The sequence below is a fragment of the Planococcus citri genome, chromosome 1 (genome assembly GCF_950023065.1).
Source record: "Planococcus citri chromosome 1, ihPlaCitr1.1, whole genome shotgun sequence".
NCBI classification, from domain to species: domain Eukaryota; kingdom Metazoa; phylum Arthropoda; class Insecta; order Hemiptera; family Pseudococcidae; genus Planococcus; species Planococcus citri.
Genome location: NC_088677.1, coordinates 25,010,610 through 25,031,174, shown reverse-complemented (window position 1 = coordinate 25,031,174; position 20,565 = coordinate 25,010,610). Strand labels below are relative to the sequence as shown.

Here is a 20,565-nt window from a genome sequence, read left to right as displayed (position 1 = left end):
ATGAAGATGAGTCATATTACAGATTTGAACATTTGCAAATTTTCAAATAGACAATATTATACATACTTTCGTATTTAAGCATATAATTTGAACAAAAGAATTGACGCAAGATCTCATCGAGTATGTGAGAAGTAGAGATAATTGTATAATTGTACTTCCTTGGCTTAGATCAGAAGCCATCCAAATAGCTTAAATTAATTTTCCTCCTGAATTCAAAAAGTAATTAAGGTATTTTTTTTTGTGTTACTAATCAAGAGATGAAAATTTGTATTTTGAGCCCTTCAGCGAAGAGTGATTTGAAAGAAGTTGTGCGCCAGGAGGAATAAAAAATCTGCGACCATTTTCCACATTGGTCTAGCTTTCTTCAGATTGATAAAAGGCTATAGGTGGATAAGTATGTCGAATTTGCCCCGAGAGCTTCAGGGTTGATATTTGCATGGAAGGTGGGTACCCTTGAGCACCTTTCGTCACGAAAGTTTCAGACCCCCAAACCCCCCAGTTTTTGAGAAACCCCCTTTTTCTGAAATTACAATAAAAAATTTTTTCTCAGCCCCATGTGAACCGATTTATTCAATTTTTTGGTATGTTGTAATATCCCCACAAAAATTTTCACTCCCCTCCCCCCATATTTACCCCCCAAAATGACGTTTTTTTAGCTTTGTTTGCCCGTTTTAGCAATGATCATGATTCTGCACAAAAATGGGAATAGCATTTTTAAATGTGTTTTCGACCCCCAAAAAACATATATTTTTTTCAAAAAAAATTTTTTGGTGGGTCGTGGTCAAAAATATTGAAAAAACTAACAGAGGGGGTAAAAATGAATTCTGGTGTAAATTATTGTTTTTGGTAAACGAGGTGTCGTTTCCATATGAATCGAACCCCCCGAACACGAATATGACGTCCAATTTAATGCTACCCTCAACCACACCTCTCCAGTGCCTCTGCCCCCAACTAAATTTTTACTATACTAAAGTTGAGCTATTTTCATAATATTAGTGTCGTTTTCATATGAATCAAACACCCCGAACACGAGTATGGTGTCCAATTTAATGCTACCCTCAACCACACCCCCTCCAGTGCCTCTGCCTCCACCTCAATTTTTACTATTATACTAAAAATTATTGAGCTATATAATAATATTGGTGTCGTTTTCATATAAATCAAACACCCCTAATATGAATATGAAGTCCAATTTAGGTCTATCCGCATCTATTCCCTTCCAGGCTACAGCCAGCTCCTCGAGAATGTTAAAGTTTGACCCTTGCTATGTCGTTGAGTTTTCAACCTTCGCAAAACATACCTTTAATAGTAATTGATTTGATTTGAAGTAATTATTGGTCGAGGATTGATCGGAGTTAGATAAAAAATTTATCGTTTAGGTGGGGGCAGAGGCACTGTAGGGGTGTGAATGAGGGTAGCGTAAAATTGGATGTCATATTCGTGTTCGGAGGGTTTGATTCATATGGAAACGACACCAACATTATGAAAATATCGAAACTTCTAAAATGGTTTAAATTGAAGAGGGGACAGAGGCACTAGAGGGGTGTGGATGAAAGTAGAGCTAAATTTGACGTCTTATCGTGTTGGGGGTGTTTGATTCATATGAAAACGACACTAATATTATGAAAATAGCTCAACTTTTAGTATAGTAAAAATTTAGTTGTGGGTAGAGGCACCTGAGGGGTGTGGATGAGGATAGCATGAAATTTGACTTCATATTCGTGTTCGGGGTGTTTGATTCACATGATAACGACACCAATATTATTATATAGCTCAATTTTTAATATAATAGTAAAAATTGAGGTGGGGGCAGAGGCACTGGAGGGGGTGTGGTTGAGGGTAGCATTAAATTGGACGTCATATTCGTGTTCGGGGGGTTCGATTCATATGGAAACGATACCTCGTTTACCAAAAACATTAATTTACACCAGAATTCATTTTTACCCCCTCTGTTAGTTTTTTCAATTTTTGACCACGACCAACCAAAAATTTTTTTTTGAAAAAAATATATGTTTTTTGGGGGTTGAAAACACATTTAAAAATGCTATTCCCATTTTTGTGCAGAATCATGATCATTGCTAAAACGGGCAAACAAAGCTAAAAAACGTCATTTTGGGGGGTAAATATGGGGGAGGGGGGTGAAAATTTTTGTGGGGATACCTCTTATGGATGTTTACAACATACCAAAAAATTGAAAAAATCGGTTCACATGGGGCTGAGAAAAATTTTTTTATTGTAATTTCAGAAAAAGGGGGGGTTCTCAAAGACGGGGGGGTTGGGGGCTGAAACTTTCGTGACGGAAGGTGCTCAAGGGTACCCACCTTCCATGCAAATATCAACCCTGAAGCTCTCGGGGGCAAATTCGACATACTTATCCACCTATAGCCTTTTGATAATAATACTTAGATATTAATAGGCACCCATTCACTTAAATTTTAAAAAAATTGTTACTAAGTTACCTACTCCTCTTTTCTGTTTTTTAATTTTTTTGGGGGGGTTGATTTGGACAGGTCTGATTTTAGCTCCATTAGATGGCACTACATCTAGCTTCATTCCAAAAATTTAATTATAGATAGACTATTTTATAAAAGATTGATAGATATCAGGCACGTCAACGAGCGAAAAGCTAGAAGTCCCCAAAATGGAATAATTTTCTTAAAAACACAGTTTCAACTGCAGTGATTTGGAAACCAACTGCTTTTTACCCTTGGACTTCACATTGGCGTGGCCAGAATTTTCTCAAGTAGGGGGCAAAACCGAATTTTTAGACATGAAAAATCGAAATTAGGGGCATTTTTCTGGAAATTTGACATGATGTTAGGTGATTTTGTGAAAATGAAGGCAAAATTACTGCTCGCGAGCGAAGCGAGAGCGAAAATTTCTAGAAAAAATGGGTCAGAATAACAAATAAAACGTCATTTCTGCATGGGTTACTTCAAATTTTCGGTCACAAGGGGGGTGGCTCCCTTTGCCCTCTCTTGGCTACGCCACTGGGACCTCACGGTATCAAGCTTTCTATGGAACATAATATGTACTTACTCCAAACCCAATCAGCATCGTGAATTTGATCACTTTCCTCTCTTAGACACTCAATTACACGAAAGATACTTAAATGGTACATATTTTTATTGATAAAAAGATGACGCACGTTTATAAACTTAAAATAATGAAGAATGATAACAAATAATAATTCAGAAAAAATGTAATTTAAAAAAGATCTCTGGAGTAATTATTACAGCTTAGAATACTGGGAATGACACGTCGCCGATAATTCTACACCCGGATTTACTAACCTTGGTGGAAATTTTAAGGAAACCATTCTCACCCCAAGAATCGCCGAACGAATTTTTTACTATCCAATAAGGATTTTCTGAGTTTTCGATTTGATAACCAACCAATAAAACTTGATGATTCGGTGTCTTTTCGCAATCGTCTTCGTAATAAATACCTTAGGAAAATGATAATTGAGTAGAATTAAAACATCATAACAATAATAATGTAAAACGAATTATAATTGAATCAGTCATTTCGAAAACCCCATTCTGAACTTTTTTAAATTTTTCAGGAAATGAAAAAAACTGTTTGTGCGCTTTATTTTCATGGTATAACAGTGAACTTGTGCAGTAATCGATAGGTCTTATGATTACAAATGAAGAGTGATATTCCAAAACTCGCTTTGTCCATTTTCACAACTTTTCAGGAAAGAGGAAAAACAGTTTCTCTTTAAACGGGTAAATTGGCTTTTTATGCGAGTTTAGCACTTTATTTGGGTGGATTTATGATGTAGGAGTGTAGGTGTACACTTCATCCACTAAATACTGCTGAAAAAAATTTCAATAAAAATGGACAAAGCGCGTTTTGAAACCTTATTATTTTTTTTAATTTTTAGTGAATTGGCTATTTAGGTGAGTTTAACACCTCATTTTGATTGGTTGATGATATAGGAATGTGAGTTAATACTTCATCTACCAGGTACCGCTGAAAACCCAACTTCGATAAAAATGGACAAAGCGAGTTTTGGAATATCACTCTTCAAATACTTCTGTACCTTTACCAGAACTTGAAGTTTTGTAGGCTGCGAGCAATTCCATTGTGAAATATGTGGAGTTATGGGGTTTTCGAAATGACTTTTTTTTAAAACCTGAAAAGTGACACGTAATCCTAGATTCCTAGAAAATCCAGTAACTACAATATCCAAAATGATTGAGTATGGATTTTCATTCATTTATTGAAGTTATACCGGCAATCTACGATTCAATTAATTTAATGTAATAAAGAAGCAACAAAAATGTTATCCATTTCACGGCATAAATTAAAAAATTGAATTACGTTGATGTTCATGAAATTTATGTTCTTCGTTTGTCTTATAAAAAAATGATTTCAAAACCCTGTAAGTAAATGCAGGAGTTATGGGGTTTTCGAAATGACAAACGCTGAAATATGCACTTTTGAGCTACCTTCCAACTTTATCCGATAGAGCTCGCAAAGCACCATCAGAATCAGTGAAAAACATAAAAACCCCTTAAATGGTGATTTATGGGGTTTTCGAAATGACTGATTCAATTAATGTAATAAATCTCAAAACCGCATTACCAACCTTCTTTAGCAAACTGAAAGCTTGGTTTCTCAGCACTGATGGAAGCAGACACAGGACCGTTAGTGCAAAGCTCATTTGAAATATTCGCGTACCCATGTTTACGATTCACACAATCTTTAATGTTGAGAGTAACCTTATTTTTCATCTTATCCAGCTTACAGTCTTTATTCTGAAATTGTTTTTTCAAAATTAAAGACATTAACTGAAAAATTGATGAGTCACGTGATCATTTAAAATTATGTAGGTACCAATTCGTTGAACAATTAATTACCTACCGACGTTTCAAGTATAAGAAAAACGCCTGCTGGATTACCTACTTTTACATTTGTGCGAATGAATTTACAAACAACCAATTCAGAAGTTCAGAGTTCAGTTTTTTCAGATTTTCAAATTTTGAGAAAACGTTAATTAATCATCTCCTTATTTGGCAAAAAAATAGTCCTGCCTACCTACATAAGAAATTTCCCTCCAAAAATAATCACAAAATAGGTAGTACATTCAAAATTTTTTTTTCAAGTTTTAAAAGTGAAAGTTGAATTTAGGGGTATAAAATTTGTCGTGGGACATTCTCGTATCGAAGTAAGCAGTTTTACACAGTTTTGGAGGATGGAAAAATTTAGCTTATGAAAATTGACGAAATTTCCACACTCTATCTACAACTTTTCAATTCTCAAATCCTACTCTAAAAGTATCTCTTGAGTTTTGATCTAAATGTATCAAGGAGATGCGTGTGTCCGTTTTCCTATATGCAACGTTTTACGTTTCGAAATCGCAAAAAAAAACTGCGTTTTTTCCGAAAATGATCATTACATACCTTAAAGGAGTTTTCATCAGGCATCACTCTGGTTGTATTTACTAATTCACACGCTTTGAAAGCCAGACCACCTTTGCATCCGTTATTACCCATGCCGCCCGAACATTTTATGAAGTATCTGGCACACAAAGGATCGCAAGAATTGTTATAAGAAATATTGTATCTGGCAGCTAAAGCATCGGCCTGTAAAACAATTAACGAAAATGGCATAAAACTCTTAAAGATTTAAAACTGCTAAAGAAACAAAAAAGACTTAAAAGGATGAAATAATCTCAATTGTAGGTAAATTTTGGACCCGTACACAGATGTACATATAATATACAGGGTGCCCTGGGACTGAATAACCAAGCTTTTTGCATGTTTTTTCGATTTAGGTATGTGCGGTTCAAAAAATTTTCTGCCTGTTGGGATACTTTCCTTGGCTGAAAAATTCCAAATTTTAGGATTTTAAACAAGAGTTGTTTGCTCAGACATTTTACAGGAATTTGTTGCTGGATTTCGTGAAATTTCCAAGAAAATTAAAATTCAATCAACCTTTTCTCCTCCTCCTCCTCCCGAGTATCACGAGAAAAAGTTTTAGATGGATATGTTTCCTACTTCAAAAATCGAAACGGGCAAACTCAGTTTCAAGAAAATACAGCATAAAAAATTTTCCCAGTACCTACCTACCTAGATACATCAGAAAAGTAGCAATAGTTGATTAGTTTTTGCCCAACTTGAAAAATTGAAGATGCTACAAATACATTTTACACATACTACATATTGACAACATTTTGTCTATAAGTATATAGTGAATTTCAGAAAGTTATTTGGCTCAATAAATTGACGCTAAAAATTTCAAAAAAGTGTGAATCCATTAGGTCAGAGTATATGCATGTAAATTTTAAAAACTTCTAGCACTTTTACCGCGCTATATGCCCATCCGCTTTTACAGGCTTGCTGATTGTGTACAGTTTTCACCGCTTTGAGCTCTCTCCAATCACATTGTAATGGACCGCTATCATCAAAAACAAGCACATCATTCTCTGTATCAACATTTGCATCTTTCTGAATTATTTCTCTAACACTGAATAGGTTTAAAAATTCTGAATGAGTCTGAAATCAAATTGAAAATAAATTATACATACAGTAGGTACTCCTATCAACCCTTCAGTTCATAAAAAGTAAAATAGATAAACAAACTTACCAAATCACCAAACTCGTTCATCCCCATTTTAAATGTAACTTCGCGTTTATCAAATTTTTCATTGTGTTTTTTTATATTTTCAACGTTAATATTGAATATGTTTTTACGTGTTTCGTCATCTGCACCAGTATAATTTCTTTTATATTTCTCCTGCAAAGTTAAAGACAATAAATTACCTATCTGCACAATAGAAGAGAAAACTGTCCAATAAGGGTGGTTTAAGAGACACCGAAAATTCGCACTTTACAGACAAAAATGTTCAATGTAGATGGGAATGATAAATGCTGAATAAAAAAACAAATTTGAAAATCTCTCCTCTAAATTATCGTAACTTCGTAAGTACACTTACAGAACCAGCGTGGAAGGTAGTCAATGACGTCACACGGTTTTTACTTTAAAACTCTTGAACTAACGTTTAATCACTCGTGCTACTTTAATCATTTCAATGATTCAAATACCTAAATATTTAAATCTTATTCAAATTCGAAATTTATATACTGTACCTACGTACTTACCTACGAGTAATAAGTTGACTTTTTTTTCAAATTAAATTACTCGTAAATCAATATAAATTGATAATCGCTTTGAGATAACACAGTAGTGTAGGAAATCAAATAATTCAATTTTAATTTCATTTGCTTAATTTACCTATATTATCTAACTTAATTTTGATTTTTAATTTAGTCGTCGCCGGTGTCGCTTCTTCTGTGCAGGAGATTACGTGCATTATAAATTTGTCTTTGCAGGGTGAATTTGCTGATTAGTTGGTTGTCGTAAGTTTTGAACGTTTAATTAAAGCATGAAAATACCGTTTTATCGAACTTTTGTGAGCTTCAATATTCAAGTAGGTACCTACTAATTTCACAAGCGTGGAAAAAATCGACTACAATAATGCAAGTAAAATTATGATTAATAGGTATCTACCTTGAAATCTTCCCATGTGGTAATGTCATCTGTATCTGTACAGGTTCCAAAATTGATAATAACGGTTGCACACACGAATAACAGAAAGAGCGTTTTCATATTGAAGAAAATATCGAACAAAAAATCACGAGAAAAATGTTTAAAATTCAAAAACTTTCCAGCGTATTCTTATTGCAACTAAAATATAGAATTTGAACGAGTAAAAAATGACATTAAAATTAGTTCGTAGTTTAAAATTTCTGTGTTTAAGAAATTATATAGGCACTTTGTATCGAGTGACTGTAACGACCGACCCTCTGAACGATAAGGAACTGACTGAAAAAGATCATTCGCGAACGGACACCGCAAATTGAATTCATAAAGAACTTTTTTTTTTCATTTTATTTATATACTATTTATTATCTATATGCGAGTGATTCATAATCGCCGTTTCCTTTCCAGCTGTGTTTTACAAATTTCGCCAGATTTGTAGTTATTCGCGGGTGCATATCAACCAAAGGTAGATAGTTTGAATATTACTTCCATATAGAAAAAAAAATAGACACGTCATAACAATGATGATCAACGTTTTGATGGAACCGTCACGTGTGGGGCACTGAAGCCCACATTTAAAGCCATGTATGTACCTATAATACAATCAGAAAAGCACTTTTGCATCATTAATGAAAATTTATTCGCTACTGTAAATTAACCTAATAATCTCAACTTTCGGAAAATTCGATAACCTTCAGCAAAATTCGAGGTTTTCAACATTTCTCTTAATGACAATGATCTAGTCATGCCTGCGATGGTTAGATCAATAAAAAGGAGACAATAATCTGGTATGTATAAGATTTTATCCTACCAAAACTCAGAAGATAGAACATGCGAAAGTAGGTCTAAAATAATATTTACTAGAAAATGGAATATTTGTTTAGTCATCATAGATTTCAACACCATGGCGGAGAATGTACCTACTTTATTTTAATATTATTCTTTTTCTCATAGATTCTCCCTAGGTAGGTGTATCTCACCACTTACTTGAACTGTACGCGTTTTCCATCTCTTTCCTGGGCCCACCTAGGGTAAATGTGTCTAAGTTTGCGCACCTAATTTTCAAACAGTCACTACTTTTTATGAAAAGGAGCTAGAATATTGAAATTTGTACAGAAGGTTCTCCAAATATTTGGTTATTATTTGCGCCAGAAATAAAATTTTTAATCGATTTAGTTTTTGATATTTTGACCAAAAACTAAAAAAAGTTAAATGCGCAAACTTAGGCATATGCCTTCCTAAGATTGCGCATTCACCTTCCCAAGATTGTGCACCAGTGAAAAACCTAGAAATTCGTCAATATTGTGTAATTTATGATGAAAGCAAACAAAATGTCTCACATGAACGTGCATTTGAAACTTCTGAGTGTACCATACTGGAAATGCGCTTATATCTGGTATTTCCAGCATTACACCCATTTCTCCCTAGCTTTTGACAAGGAGTAAACTCTATATGTGACGTGACGGGACAAAATCGACCTTCGGACCTAAAAAATTATTTTTCACTTTTTGACGGATTTTTGGTACTCGGACATTCAAAAATCATTTAAAACCACCCAGAAGTCCCTATGATTTGCATAGCTCCATATACATGGTAATCCAGTCAAAAGTGTGCTCATTTTTTTGATTTTTTTGATTTTTTCATTATTTCAACTTTTAGATCGACCTGGAGGCGAAACAAAGCGTTCTACGAGAAAAATACATCGAGCAAAATTGTACAGAATTAAATTTCCAAAAACCTTTAACAGGTTTATTTTTCTCCAAAATGCATAGGTTTTCCGTTTTTCTCAAAAAACTAAAACCTGATGATAATTACCATAAAATTTCTGTTTTTTGAGAAAAACAGAAAAACTATGCATTTTGAAGAAAAATAAACCTCTTATAGGTTTTTGGAAATTTAATTCTCTACAACTTTGCTCGATGTATTTTTCTCGTAGAACGCTTTGTTTCGCCTCCAGATCAATTTCAAAATTGAAATGATGAAAAAATAAAAAAAAAAATTGAAAAAATGAGCGCAATCACGGCTGAGCCCCCTGTATCAATGTAAATAACCATTCTACCCAGTGATGTTCACACAAAACAGGCAAGAAACGTTATCCAAGACTATGTTTAGCTCAGTTTAGCCGGAGAACCTGATTAGAACGCAAGTGCTTCCGCTAAACAAGCAGAACTGGACTGAAAACTTTAACCCCCCATAACTCAAAAACTTATTTTCAGCTCAAAGGTCGATTTTGTCGCGTCGCGTCACATATACATATATAAGGTGTCATTTTGATATGGGAAGGATTGCCCTACACGCTCTGCTAGTGATTCGTATCATTCTTTCTTAGGCAAAAGCCGCGAAATACATATCTAACCGATTCTGTCGCGATCACTAGTATTAGGGTGATCAAGGAGAGACAGCAAAATTGCAGTGTCAGTAAGCACTTTAATTAATTCCCTGGGCAGCGTTCGCCCATCCCGATTAATAATGCTTAACATAAAAATATTTTAATAGTGTCGAAATGTAACTATATCGCGTTTTTATCAAGTTTAAATATTTTTTACTAACCCTTAAGAAATGCGCACCTCGCATTTAACTAAGTTTTTGTATATCCATCTATTGTCTGTACTTACGAGCATTATACCCGTATATATGTTAGCCTAGATTACAGAAGTGTCTCTAGTACCTGAACTATTTCTAATAAAAATATCATTGAAAGGCGTTGAAATGTGTTTTTATTTAAAATGGTATCAGGAAATATCGTTATAGCGAGTTAGAATAATTGAAACTCTCCCATTTGAGCTAGTCTGGGATAAGAGGCAAATATTCCCCACTAAAGGAAATAAAGGAATATTTCTTAGCCGCATACACGTAGAGTTACTTAAAACCATTTCTTCTCCATCCAATTATTCTTCCCCCGACTATAACAATTTCATTCAAATGAATTTAATTTCTAATAAAAATTTTGAAAAGTATCATTAGGTATTACTATTAGTCTAGAAAAGTAGCAGAAAATAAAAATCGCAATCTTAGGCACACAAGTGTTTTTTTTTTAAAATTGAAAAATTGAAACCTAATTAAAGCAGAAAACACTTAAAATATGTGTGTGTTATAATCCCCAGACAATGACGAATCTAAAAATAGCTTATTTAGATTTCTACTGCCATTTCCATAAAAATTGTCGCGTGCCACTTTTATTGGAAAAGTTATGAAAAAATTTGAAAAAAAAAGTTTTTTGCGTGTCAGTTGGCAACACTTGGTGCTACTATCACCAAAAATCGTTAAGTATGGTCATTTTGATTTTTCTTTCAAGTAAAGGCGGTATCAAATGTTGTAACTCTCACTGCTTCTGAGAAATCATTACTGCATAGTGCATGTGCAATCTTAGGAAGCATGCAAACTTAGGCACATTTACCCTAATACTACGGGCATAGATGGAACTTAACTAAACGAGGCACAAACTGGACTTTGCATATTGAGGGATGTTGAGGTGATGTCCGGATACATCCCTCAATACCAAAAAGGTACACTGGTTATTAATCGAAAATAGATCGATTAATCTGGATTTATTCATTAGTATTAACCATGATTGAGATGGCGTAAATTCACGAACTATACCATGGTCTCCTCTAAGAAGAGGCACTCCCATGGCACTAATTTTATCAATGTTTGATGAGAGAACCGACTACCACGGATTGCCAAAAACCAAGTGAAGTTTTAGCGAGAAGATCAGTGTATTATAAAGACGCTTAAGATGGTCAAATCTCCACCCTTAATTGTGGGGTACCAATAGCGCACTTGCTAAGTACATATACTTACACATAAATTAGACAATTTATGTGATTTTAGTTATTTATTCCTAAAATCTCTACTTATCATGGGCTATAAATGTCAAAGGCTCGTGAACCCTTTCTCTTTAAGAAGGGTGCGGCCTTATATGCGCAAGTACATTGCGTACTTAGCCTTCTTTTAAGGAATTTACACACGTTACCAATATTTTCAATATAAGGGGTTCGTAATATATGCACTACCTTCGGCAGTGGGGCCAATCTGCTCTCTTTCAAGGTACCTGCTAATATAATTAGGTATTAATTTTCAAAAAATAAAAAATAAAACTGATTAATTTTCAAAAATACCTTCATCTCATACCCCAATACGTGCAAAGGAAATCCTCATTGCATCAAAATTCGAATCGACGAAATTCACGATAAAAAGCATCCACCCTATTACGTGTCGCTAGGTATGTACCTACTCAGACAACATCAAATCCGGCGACATTTGTCGATTTAAACATCACTCGTGTTTCCATGAATTTTTCTAATTTTCCAACCAATAATTTCATTATCAGATGAATATTTCGAGCACATATAGCACAATATGAATATCCGTACTAAATAAATTACATGAATCATCTCTATGTATAATATTAGTGTATAAGCTAAATTAGTTACCGAATCGCCATGACGTCCAACTGTCGAACCGTAACAAAATGTTTAGAAAACACATTTTTATCAATTTTAAAATGAATTTCCCATACATTACACCAATTTTATGTTGATTTTTGAATAAGTAGGTACTATTTATGGTTTATAAGTCAACCCCGCTCAAACAGCACAATATCCGTATTTCCCTTAAAATTTTGAGTACCCCCATCTCCCCTGCAAATGCACTTTGAGAATTGCGGTATACCCCATTTACCATCTCTCTTGGAGGTCTAACTACACGAAAAAATATTTTAGAATTCATCGACCCTCAGTGCAAAAAGCTCGTCGATTTGTCATGTAAATGCCCTAGGGCATTTCAAACATTTTAAAGTAGGTACTTCAAATTTTGCATTTAAAAATTTTTCAAAAATCTAAGAGTACCTATCTAGTTATGCAATTTTGAGTTTTTTTAAATTAAATGCCACTTTACCATTTATAACTACATACATTTATGAATTCTTTTCCAAAAGATACCTAAGTATTTTTTTAAATTGCCGAGGCAATGAGCTATTAAAATTTTCAAATTACTGAAAGCTCCTTCAACTTTAACATTGTGAGGAATATTAGCTTTTTTCCAAAAATTTAATTAGAGATTGGTAGACTATTTTATATATAAAAAAAGATGGATTTCCTGAATAGACAGGTAGATACAGATTTATTCAATGACGTCCGGCGTCGTGGCCACAACAACACACCACAACAAGCGAAGAGCTATGTAGTAGGAGCCCCAAAATGGAATAATTTTTGAAAAAACACAGTTTCAACTGTACTTTGGAAACCGATTGCTTTTTATCTTTAGACCTCACGGTCTCAAACCTATTTTCACATATGAAACATAGGTATGCAATCCAAACTCAATCAACTTCGTGAATTTGATCACTTTCCTCTTTATAGACACTCAATTATACGAAAGATACTTAAATACATATTTTTATTGATAAGAAGATAAAACTCGTTTATAAACCTAGAATGATAAAGAATGATAACAAAAATTCAGAAACATAATTTACACAAAAAATATCCCTGGAGTGATTGTTACTTCTTCGGGAATACTGGGTATGACACGCTGCCGATAATTTTGCATCCGCTTTTATTAGCCTTGGTGGAAATTTTAAGGAAACCATTCTCACCCCAAGATTTGCCGAACGAATTTTTTATTATCCAATAACTATTGTTTTTGTCAGTTCCATTAAAACCAACCAATAAAACTTCATGATTCGGTGTATTGGCGCAATCTCCTTCGTAATAAATACCTTAGGAAAATAATAATTGAGAAGAATTAAAACATCATAACAATAATGATGTAAAACGAATTATAATTAATGTAATAAATTTTAAAACCGCATTACCAACCTTCTTTAGCAAACTGAAAGCTTGGTTTCTCAGCACTGATGGAAGCAGACACAGGACCATTAGTACAAAGATCCTCTGAAATATCTGCGCTCATATGTTTACGAGTCACACATTTTGTAATGTTGAGAGGAACAGTATTTTTCATCTTACTCAGCGAACAATTCTGAAATTATTTTTTCAAAATTAAAGAATAAAGACATCAACAGCTGAAGAATCTGATGAGTCACATGATCATTTAAAACGCCAATTGTAACCCCTATTCACCAGAATACATTACATACCTTGAAGCATTTTCCATCGGGCATCGCTTTTTTTTCCTCTACTAATTCACACGCTTTTTGAGCCAGACCACCATTGCAACCGTGATTACCCATGCCGTCCGAACATTTTATGAGGTAGTTGATACACAAAGGAAGGCAAGTTTTGTTATAATAAACTTGGTATCTGGCAGCTATAGCATCGGTCTGTAAAACAATCGAAGAAAATCCGTTGAAATCGTGAAAACATGATTTTAACGTTTTTTCGAAGGGTATAAAATCTCAGATAAGTATTTACCCAAAAAAGCTCAATTATGAAAGTTACAGGAAAAATCGAATGAAAAATCAACGAGCACTTGCTAGTGTATTTCAAATGTAAATTATTCAATTTATTTGAAAAAATATGCATAAACGCCTTTTTGTAGGGGTGCCTAAAGGGGGAGGGGCTCAAAAAAGGGGTTCAAAATTACGAATACACAGGGAGCTTTATTGAACTTTTTCATCTGAATAATTGAATAAGTACGAGATACATATACCTCAAAACGTTACGTTTGGCGCAAATCGCAGGGTTCTAGTTTTCCAGGGGTCCTCAAAATATCGAAATTACGAAAAATTGGAAAATTGGATTTTTGAGTACCAGTGCAAAATTTTATTGTGCTCAAAATTTGTTAGGATGGAGGTCTTTCGGATATAAATGGTGGTTTCAAAATTTTCCAAAAAGCACACCCCCCCCCCACCCATTTCTGCCCCAGAGAGTCAAAAATAGGAAAATCGTCTCGAATAATGTTTGAAACAGATATTTTACGCTAAAAAAGTTCAGTTTTTGAATATAATACTCAATGGTTCCTAAAATTCTCTTTTTATTTGCAACTTTAAGAACCCTTGCATTCCAAAAAATAGCCATTTTGTACTAACTAACCACGGATATTCGTATTTGGGACATTTATTACAACATTTTAAGTGTGGTCGAGTCGATATAACTCCTTTTAAAACTTCTAGCACTCTTACCGTACTATATGCCCAACCGCTTTTACAGGTTTACTCGTGTACAGTATTATTCACCGCTTTAAGCCATGTCCAATCGCATTGTTTGGAACCATTAACACCAAAAACATGCACATCATTCTCTGTATCAACATTTGCATCCTTCTGAATTACTTCTCTAACACTGAATCGTTTTTTAAATTCTTCATGAGTCTGAAATCAAATTCAAAATAAACTATACCTACTCCCATCAACCATTCAGTTCATAAAATGTAAAATAGGTAAACAAACTTACCAAATCACCAAACTTGTTCATCCCCATTTTAAATGTAACAATGCCTTTTTTAAAGTTATCATTGTGGTCTGTTATCATTTTAACGTTATTATCGAATATGTTTTTACGTGTTGTTTCTTCATCTGCACTAGCATAAGTTTTGTTATATTCCTTCTGCAAAGTTGAAGATAATAAATACCTATTTACCCAATAAAAGAGAAAACTGTCCAATAAGGGCGGTTTAAGGGATACCGAAAATTCTCACTTTACAGACAAAAATTTTCAATGTACATAGATGGAAATGATCAATGCTGAATGTAAAAACAAATTTGAAAATTTCTCCTCTAAATTATCGCAAGTACACGTCTTACAGAACTAGGGTGGAAGATAGTCAATGACGTCACATGGTTTACTTTAAGATTCTTGAACTAACGTGTAATCACTCGTGCTACTTTATTCATTTCAATGATTCAAATATGTACCTAAATATTTAAATCTTATTCAAATTCGAAATTTATATAAGTAGCCTATCTAAGTAAACTTTTTTTCAAACTAAATTGTTCGTAAATCAATACAAATTGATAATAGCCTTGAGATATCACGGTAATGTAGGAAATCAATTACGTAATTCAATTTTAATTTCATTTGCCTACTTTACCTACATTATCTAATTTAATTTTGATTTAATTTAGTCGTCGCCGGTGTCGCTTCTCCTGTGCAGGAGATTGCGTGCATTATAAATTTGTCTTTGCAGGGTGAATTTGCTGATGAGTTGGTTGTCATCAGTTTTGAACGTTTAATTATTAAAGCATGAAAATACCGTTTTATCGAACTTTTGTGTGCGTCAATATTCAAGTAGGTACCTACTAATTTCACAGGCGTGGAAAAAATCGACTAAAATAATAATGCAAGTAAAATTATGATTAATAGACATCTACCTTGAATTTTTCCCACTCTTCGGTAATGTTACCTGTATCTGTACAGGTTCCAAAATTGATAATAACGGTTGTACACACGAACAACAGAAAGAGAGTTTTCATATTGAAGAAAATATCGAACCGGAAATCACGAGAAAAATGTTTAAAATTCAAAAACTTTTCGAAGTTTCTTATTGCAACTAAAATAATGAATTTGAACGAGTAAAAAAGCACATTAAAATTAGCTCGTAGTTTAAAATTTCCGTATTATTTTAGAAATTATAGGTAAGTATAGGTACTTGTACTCGTATCGAGTGACTGTAACATCCTCTCAACGATAAGGAACCGACTGAAAAAGATCATTCGCGAACGAACACCGCAAATTGAATTCATAAAGAACTTTTTTTTCGTTTTATTTATACTATTTATTATCTACGTAAGTGATTCATAACCACCGTTTCCTTTCCAGTCTGTGTTTTACAAATTTTGCCAGATTTGTAGTTACTCGCGGGTGCATATCAACAAAAGGTAGGTAGATAGGTAGTTTGAATATTACTTCCATAGAGGGGAAAAAACCAGACACGTCATAATAAATGATGACCAACGTTTTAATGGAACCGTCATGTGGGGCACTGAAGCCCACATTTGTGGCCATATAATATGTAGGGTCACGGGTGGTTAGTTGTCAATAATTGTTAGTTGTCAAATTGCGTTTTTAAAAGGATACATGAACGCTATCTCCACGAAACCTTCATAATAACTTCATGCTATACCTACTAATGTTCCAACATGCAAAATTGGCAACATAGCTTTTTATTTGGGGATACAGTTTTGAAAAAAGTGATTTTACAGGTGCGAAGTTACACATGTTAAATTAGAACTTTTCGTTTTTAAACATCAAAAATTTGTCAAAAGTAAATAAATTATACATCAATTTAAAGGAAATTTTATCACAAATTCAGTAATCACATGTTCAATTGCAAAAAATTTTGAAATGAATAAAATTTTTTGGTACAAAGATGAAAAACCAGAAGTTGTTAGTTGTCAAAAAAGGGAATATTGTTAGTTGTCAATGAGATAGTTTACCAAAATATGCATCAAAGTGGAAAAATATTTTTAGAAAATTATCTATTGCATTATTGAATCATTTTTTTTCTGCCTTTCATTCTATAAAACGAATAAAAAGTTGAATTGATCGATTTACCTACGCAAAAAAAAATTCAAAGAATGACCAGTCAATTTTCAAGTCATTTATGGATATTTTTTCAAGGTTTTGGGTTTATCTAAAAGTTTAGTCCTTCTCACGTGTTATCTTTTTGAAAATTTTCGAAAATTGAATTGTAAGTTTTTTTTCATCAATAGTGAATGCATGTTTGACAACTTACAACAGGGGTGGTTGTTAGTTGTCACAAAAAAGTATCTCACTAAATCCACCATTAACTATTCATCACATGAACCAAAATTCAATTTTAAAAAAAGAAAACACTCGCAAAGAATCAAGCTTTTAAATGAGCCCAAAACCGCAAAAAAATATTCATAAATGGCTTCAGAAACTTCAAAAAACATTTTTTTTTGACAACTAACCACCCGTGACCCTACCTATAATACAATCAGATAAGCTCTTTTGCATCATTAATGAAAATTTATTCACTACTTTCATATCAACCCAATAATCTCAACTTTCGGAAAATTCGATAACCTTCAGCAAAATTCGAGGTTTTCAACATTTCTCAGAAACTTTTGAAACTTTCCAGTGCGTTTTTTTAAAAACCTGTCAATGTTTAATTCAAAGAGATAACAATGTGGAAATGTTCCAGCCGATTCGGGAAGTTTATTTTAGCAATGAATACTGGTTATCAGATTTTCATCTCGAGATTCACTATTTTGGTGAAAATTAATTCACCGATGAGATCAAGAAAAATTGGAATACACGTAATATTTGAACAGATGTTGAAAAAATGACTACAAATGAGATACATATTAGGACAAAACAAAAAATGAAAAGTTCATTCCATAGCTTCTAGATTGTAGGTACGTCAAATTTTCAATAATTTCTCAAAGAAGATGCTGAATATTCAAAATTCATGTACCTAAACTGAAATTTGACATTTTGCCAAAAATCCATCACCTAATCAGATATCAGGTTATCAAACGACAGTTTCCGGCGTTTTTATGTTTTTTCTATGGGAATTTGAAATGTTGCCAAGTACCTATCTAGGTATAAATACTACCAAGTGGCAAGTTCTCTGTTTTTGAAAAAAAAGGGGGAAAAACACTTGTTAGGACCTGTAATATAATTAAGTATTAATTTTCAAAAAATAAAAAGTAAAACTGATTAATTTTCAAAAATACCTTCATACCCCGATACATGCAAAGGAAATCCTCATTACATCGAAATTCGAATTGATGAAATTCACGATAAAAAGCATCCACCTTATACGTGTCGCTAGGTACCTACTTAGATAACATCAAATCCGGCGACATTTTTCGATTTAAATATTACCCGTGTTTCCATGAATTTTTCTAATTTTCCAACCAATAATTTCATTATCAGATGAATATTTCGAGCAAATAGAGCGCAATTGAATATCCGTACTAAATAAATTACATGAATCATCTATAATATTAGATATAAGCTAAATTAGTTACCGAATCGTCATGACGTCGAACTGTCAAACTGTAACAAAATGTTTAGAAAACACATTTTTATTAATTTTAAAATGAATTTCCCATACATTACACCAATTTTATGTTGATTTTTGAATAAGTATTTTTTTTTTCTTCACTTTGAGAAGTTTTTACCAACTTTATCAATTCTCACTTTTTCATAATATTTTCTGTAAATTAGCTTACTCGCAATAAATTTTCAAAACTTTGTATTATTTCGCAAAATTCTCCATTAAAAAAAAACAAAAAAACCACATATTTTTAATCATTCGCAGCAAAAAATTATTCAAATTTTACGTATCAAGCCAGGACTAGGTTCATGGATGCAATTTGACCTGGCCAGTTTTTCACTTATTTTCCTCAAACATAAAATATTAAAAAATTGTGCGACTTATGATTTGTTAGGTTTCATGTGCTGATCTCAAATTTTGATTGATTTTTTAATCCGATTTCGTACAACATCACTCATCTCCGTCCAAAGGATGGCTGCACTGCTTTGAATTGAATTTAAAAAATCAGAGTTTTTGAACCTACCTACTACATATTATGTAGAAGCCGTAAACCTAGCCTAAAACAGAGATTTTTCAAACAGTTCATTATCACACAGATACAATCATTTCCTATTTATTTATATCACAAATCGTTGAAATATTTGAAAAATCAAAATCAAAAAAATTCATCCTGTAAAATAAAATGTGATCTCATGCCAGCTTCCTGTATTTCTCTGATACGTTCCGACCGTTTCGATTTTCGAATAAACGAAAATAAACATGTACTTAGTCATACCTAAGGAAGAAAAAAACAACTAACGATAAAGCGAATCGTGCGGTAATTTGATCGCTGTTCATAAAAATTACGAACTCTGAAAATTATTAAAAATATTAGAATACGCAAAGCAGCAATAAAGTGACTCTAAATCCCTAGGGATAGTAGTGAAAAAAAATGTAGATTGAGTTGCTGTTTTATTTGATGATAATTTTATATCTATATAATTATACATACCTCGGTCATATTCACCCACAGCTGTGAGCAGGTTATTTTTTCAATGCGTGAAGTGTGCAATCAAATGACCACTCACGTTGGCATGTGCGTAAATGTGAATAAAGATCGAGAATTAATATTTGAATTTAGTTGTTTAAAAGTGCCTTATGTATAATAACAGGTCATTTTTCTTTCGGAAAATTCTTTTACATGTTGAGAAATTGTATAATTACAGGTAGGTACCCTAAATATAAAATGGTTCGCAAGTTTTAGCAGTGAATTCAGGGACGTAGGGAAGTGCTATTTCTTGGGAAACAAAGATCACAAAATTCGCAACTGAATCAGCTAAAAATTTTCACGTATCAAATAAATTGATGTGTAGTTTACTTAAGAAATTTCCATGTAGAATAACTTCAATTCCAATCAACCAATATTGCATTCCAAATTTGAAACAATGTGTACCTATTTAAAGAAGATTTCTGAAATTTTCCTCACAAATTATTCATTAAAAAAATTTTAACTGACCCCGAGCAAAGAGGGGGCATGAGAATTTCGATATAAATTTTCTAACCAAAAGAAGAAAAAAAATAATTTTTGATGTGTGAAATTCTGATTTGAATTTAAATATTGCTATGAGAGGGAGGCAATAGTTTTGGAAATTTTTAAATCAAAGTGATAAAAAATCATTTCTGGCGTTTAATATTGATTTTTTGGATTTAGTATCTGATTTTTGGATTGGAATAAAATTTTTTCAAAAACTTCACAAGGGCAGTAAATTAGCCTGAGCGAAGCGAGAGCAAACTCAAAATCTTACGAAAATTCATTTTCCTATTTTTGAGAAGTAAAGTGATATCATTTTTTATGAAAATGAGTCAATTTTTCGGCATTCAAAATTTTAAAAACTGTCAAAAAAATGAAACAATTTTGCTCGAGCAAGCTAACGGTGAGGGCGAAAGCTTTCGAAAATTTGTGATACGAGAAGTGAAAGGAAATTTTATTGTTTTTTACCGTACAAAAATTTCCAATTTAATGCACTAAAGTTTGAAAATTTAAAGAAATTAACTAGGTACTCTAGTTGAAAAGAATCACGAACGCAGCCTTCACAAAATATC

At 33.0% G+C, this 20,565-nt stretch overlaps 2 protein-coding genes across 2 annotated transcripts; both read right to left on the bottom strand.

The window, feature by feature from the left end:
- Positions 1-3,108: 3,108 nt before the first annotated feature.
- On the bottom strand, positions 3,109-7,868 carry LOC135850015 (digestive cysteine proteinase 3-like). The gene is made up of 6 exons (XM_065370703.1): positions 7,522-7,868; positions 6,598-6,747; positions 6,318-6,506; positions 5,412-5,594; positions 4,598-4,766; positions 3,109-3,448 (listed from the first exon to the last, which is right to left on the bottom strand). The coding sequence occupies exons 1-6, from the start codon at positions 7,618-7,620 to the stop codon at positions 3,240-3,242; spliced, it is 999 nt and encodes a 332-aa protein (XP_065226775.1). The 5' UTR covers positions 7,621-7,868; the 3' UTR covers positions 3,109-3,239.
- Positions 7,869-12,934: 5,066 nt separating this feature from the next.
- Positions 12,935-16,296, bottom strand: LOC135850017 (procathepsin L-like). Its single transcript, XM_065370705.1, has 6 exons — positions 15,827-16,296; positions 14,910-15,062; positions 14,639-14,827; positions 13,655-13,837; positions 13,374-13,536; positions 12,935-13,273 (listed from the first exon to the last, which is right to left on the bottom strand). Exons 4-6 carry the CDS (start codon positions 13,745-13,747, stop codon positions 13,056-13,058), a joined length of 474 nt encoding a protein of 157 aa, XP_065226777.1. The 5' UTR covers positions 13,748-13,837; positions 14,639-14,827; positions 14,910-15,062; positions 15,827-16,296; the 3' UTR covers positions 12,935-13,055.
- Positions 16,297-20,565: the final 4,269 nt, after the last annotated feature.

What these genes read in the sequence shown, in the direction of transcription:
- LOC135850017 (XM_065370705.1), bottom strand. Translation starts at nt 13,747, where the DNA reads ATGGGTAATCACGGTTGCAATGGTGGTCTGGCTCAAAAAGCGTGTGAA. An exon ending in CCGATGGAAAATGCTTCAAG is followed by an intron (nt 13,537 to 13,654) that starts GTATGTAATGTA and finishes AAATAATTTCAG; the next exon opens with AATTGTTCGCTGAGTAAGAT. An exon ending in CTTTCAGTTTGCTAAAGAAG is followed by an intron (nt 13,274 to 13,373) that starts GTTGGTAATGCG and finishes TATTTTCCTAAG; the next exon opens with GTATTTATTACGAAGGAGAT.
- LOC135850015 (XM_065370703.1), bottom strand. Translation starts at nt 7,620, where the DNA reads ATGAAAACGCTCTTTCTGTTATTCGTGTGTGCAACCGTTATTATCAAT. An exon ending in GCGGATGGGCATATAGCGCG is followed by an intron (nt 5,595 to 6,317) that starts GTAAAAGTGCTA and finishes ATTGTTTTACAG; the next exon opens with GCCGATGCTTTAGCTGCCAG. An exon ending in CTGATGAAAACTCCTTTAAG is followed by an intron (nt 4,767 to 5,411) that starts GTATGTAATGAT and finishes AAACAATTTCAG; the next exon opens with AATAAAGACTGTAAGCTGGA.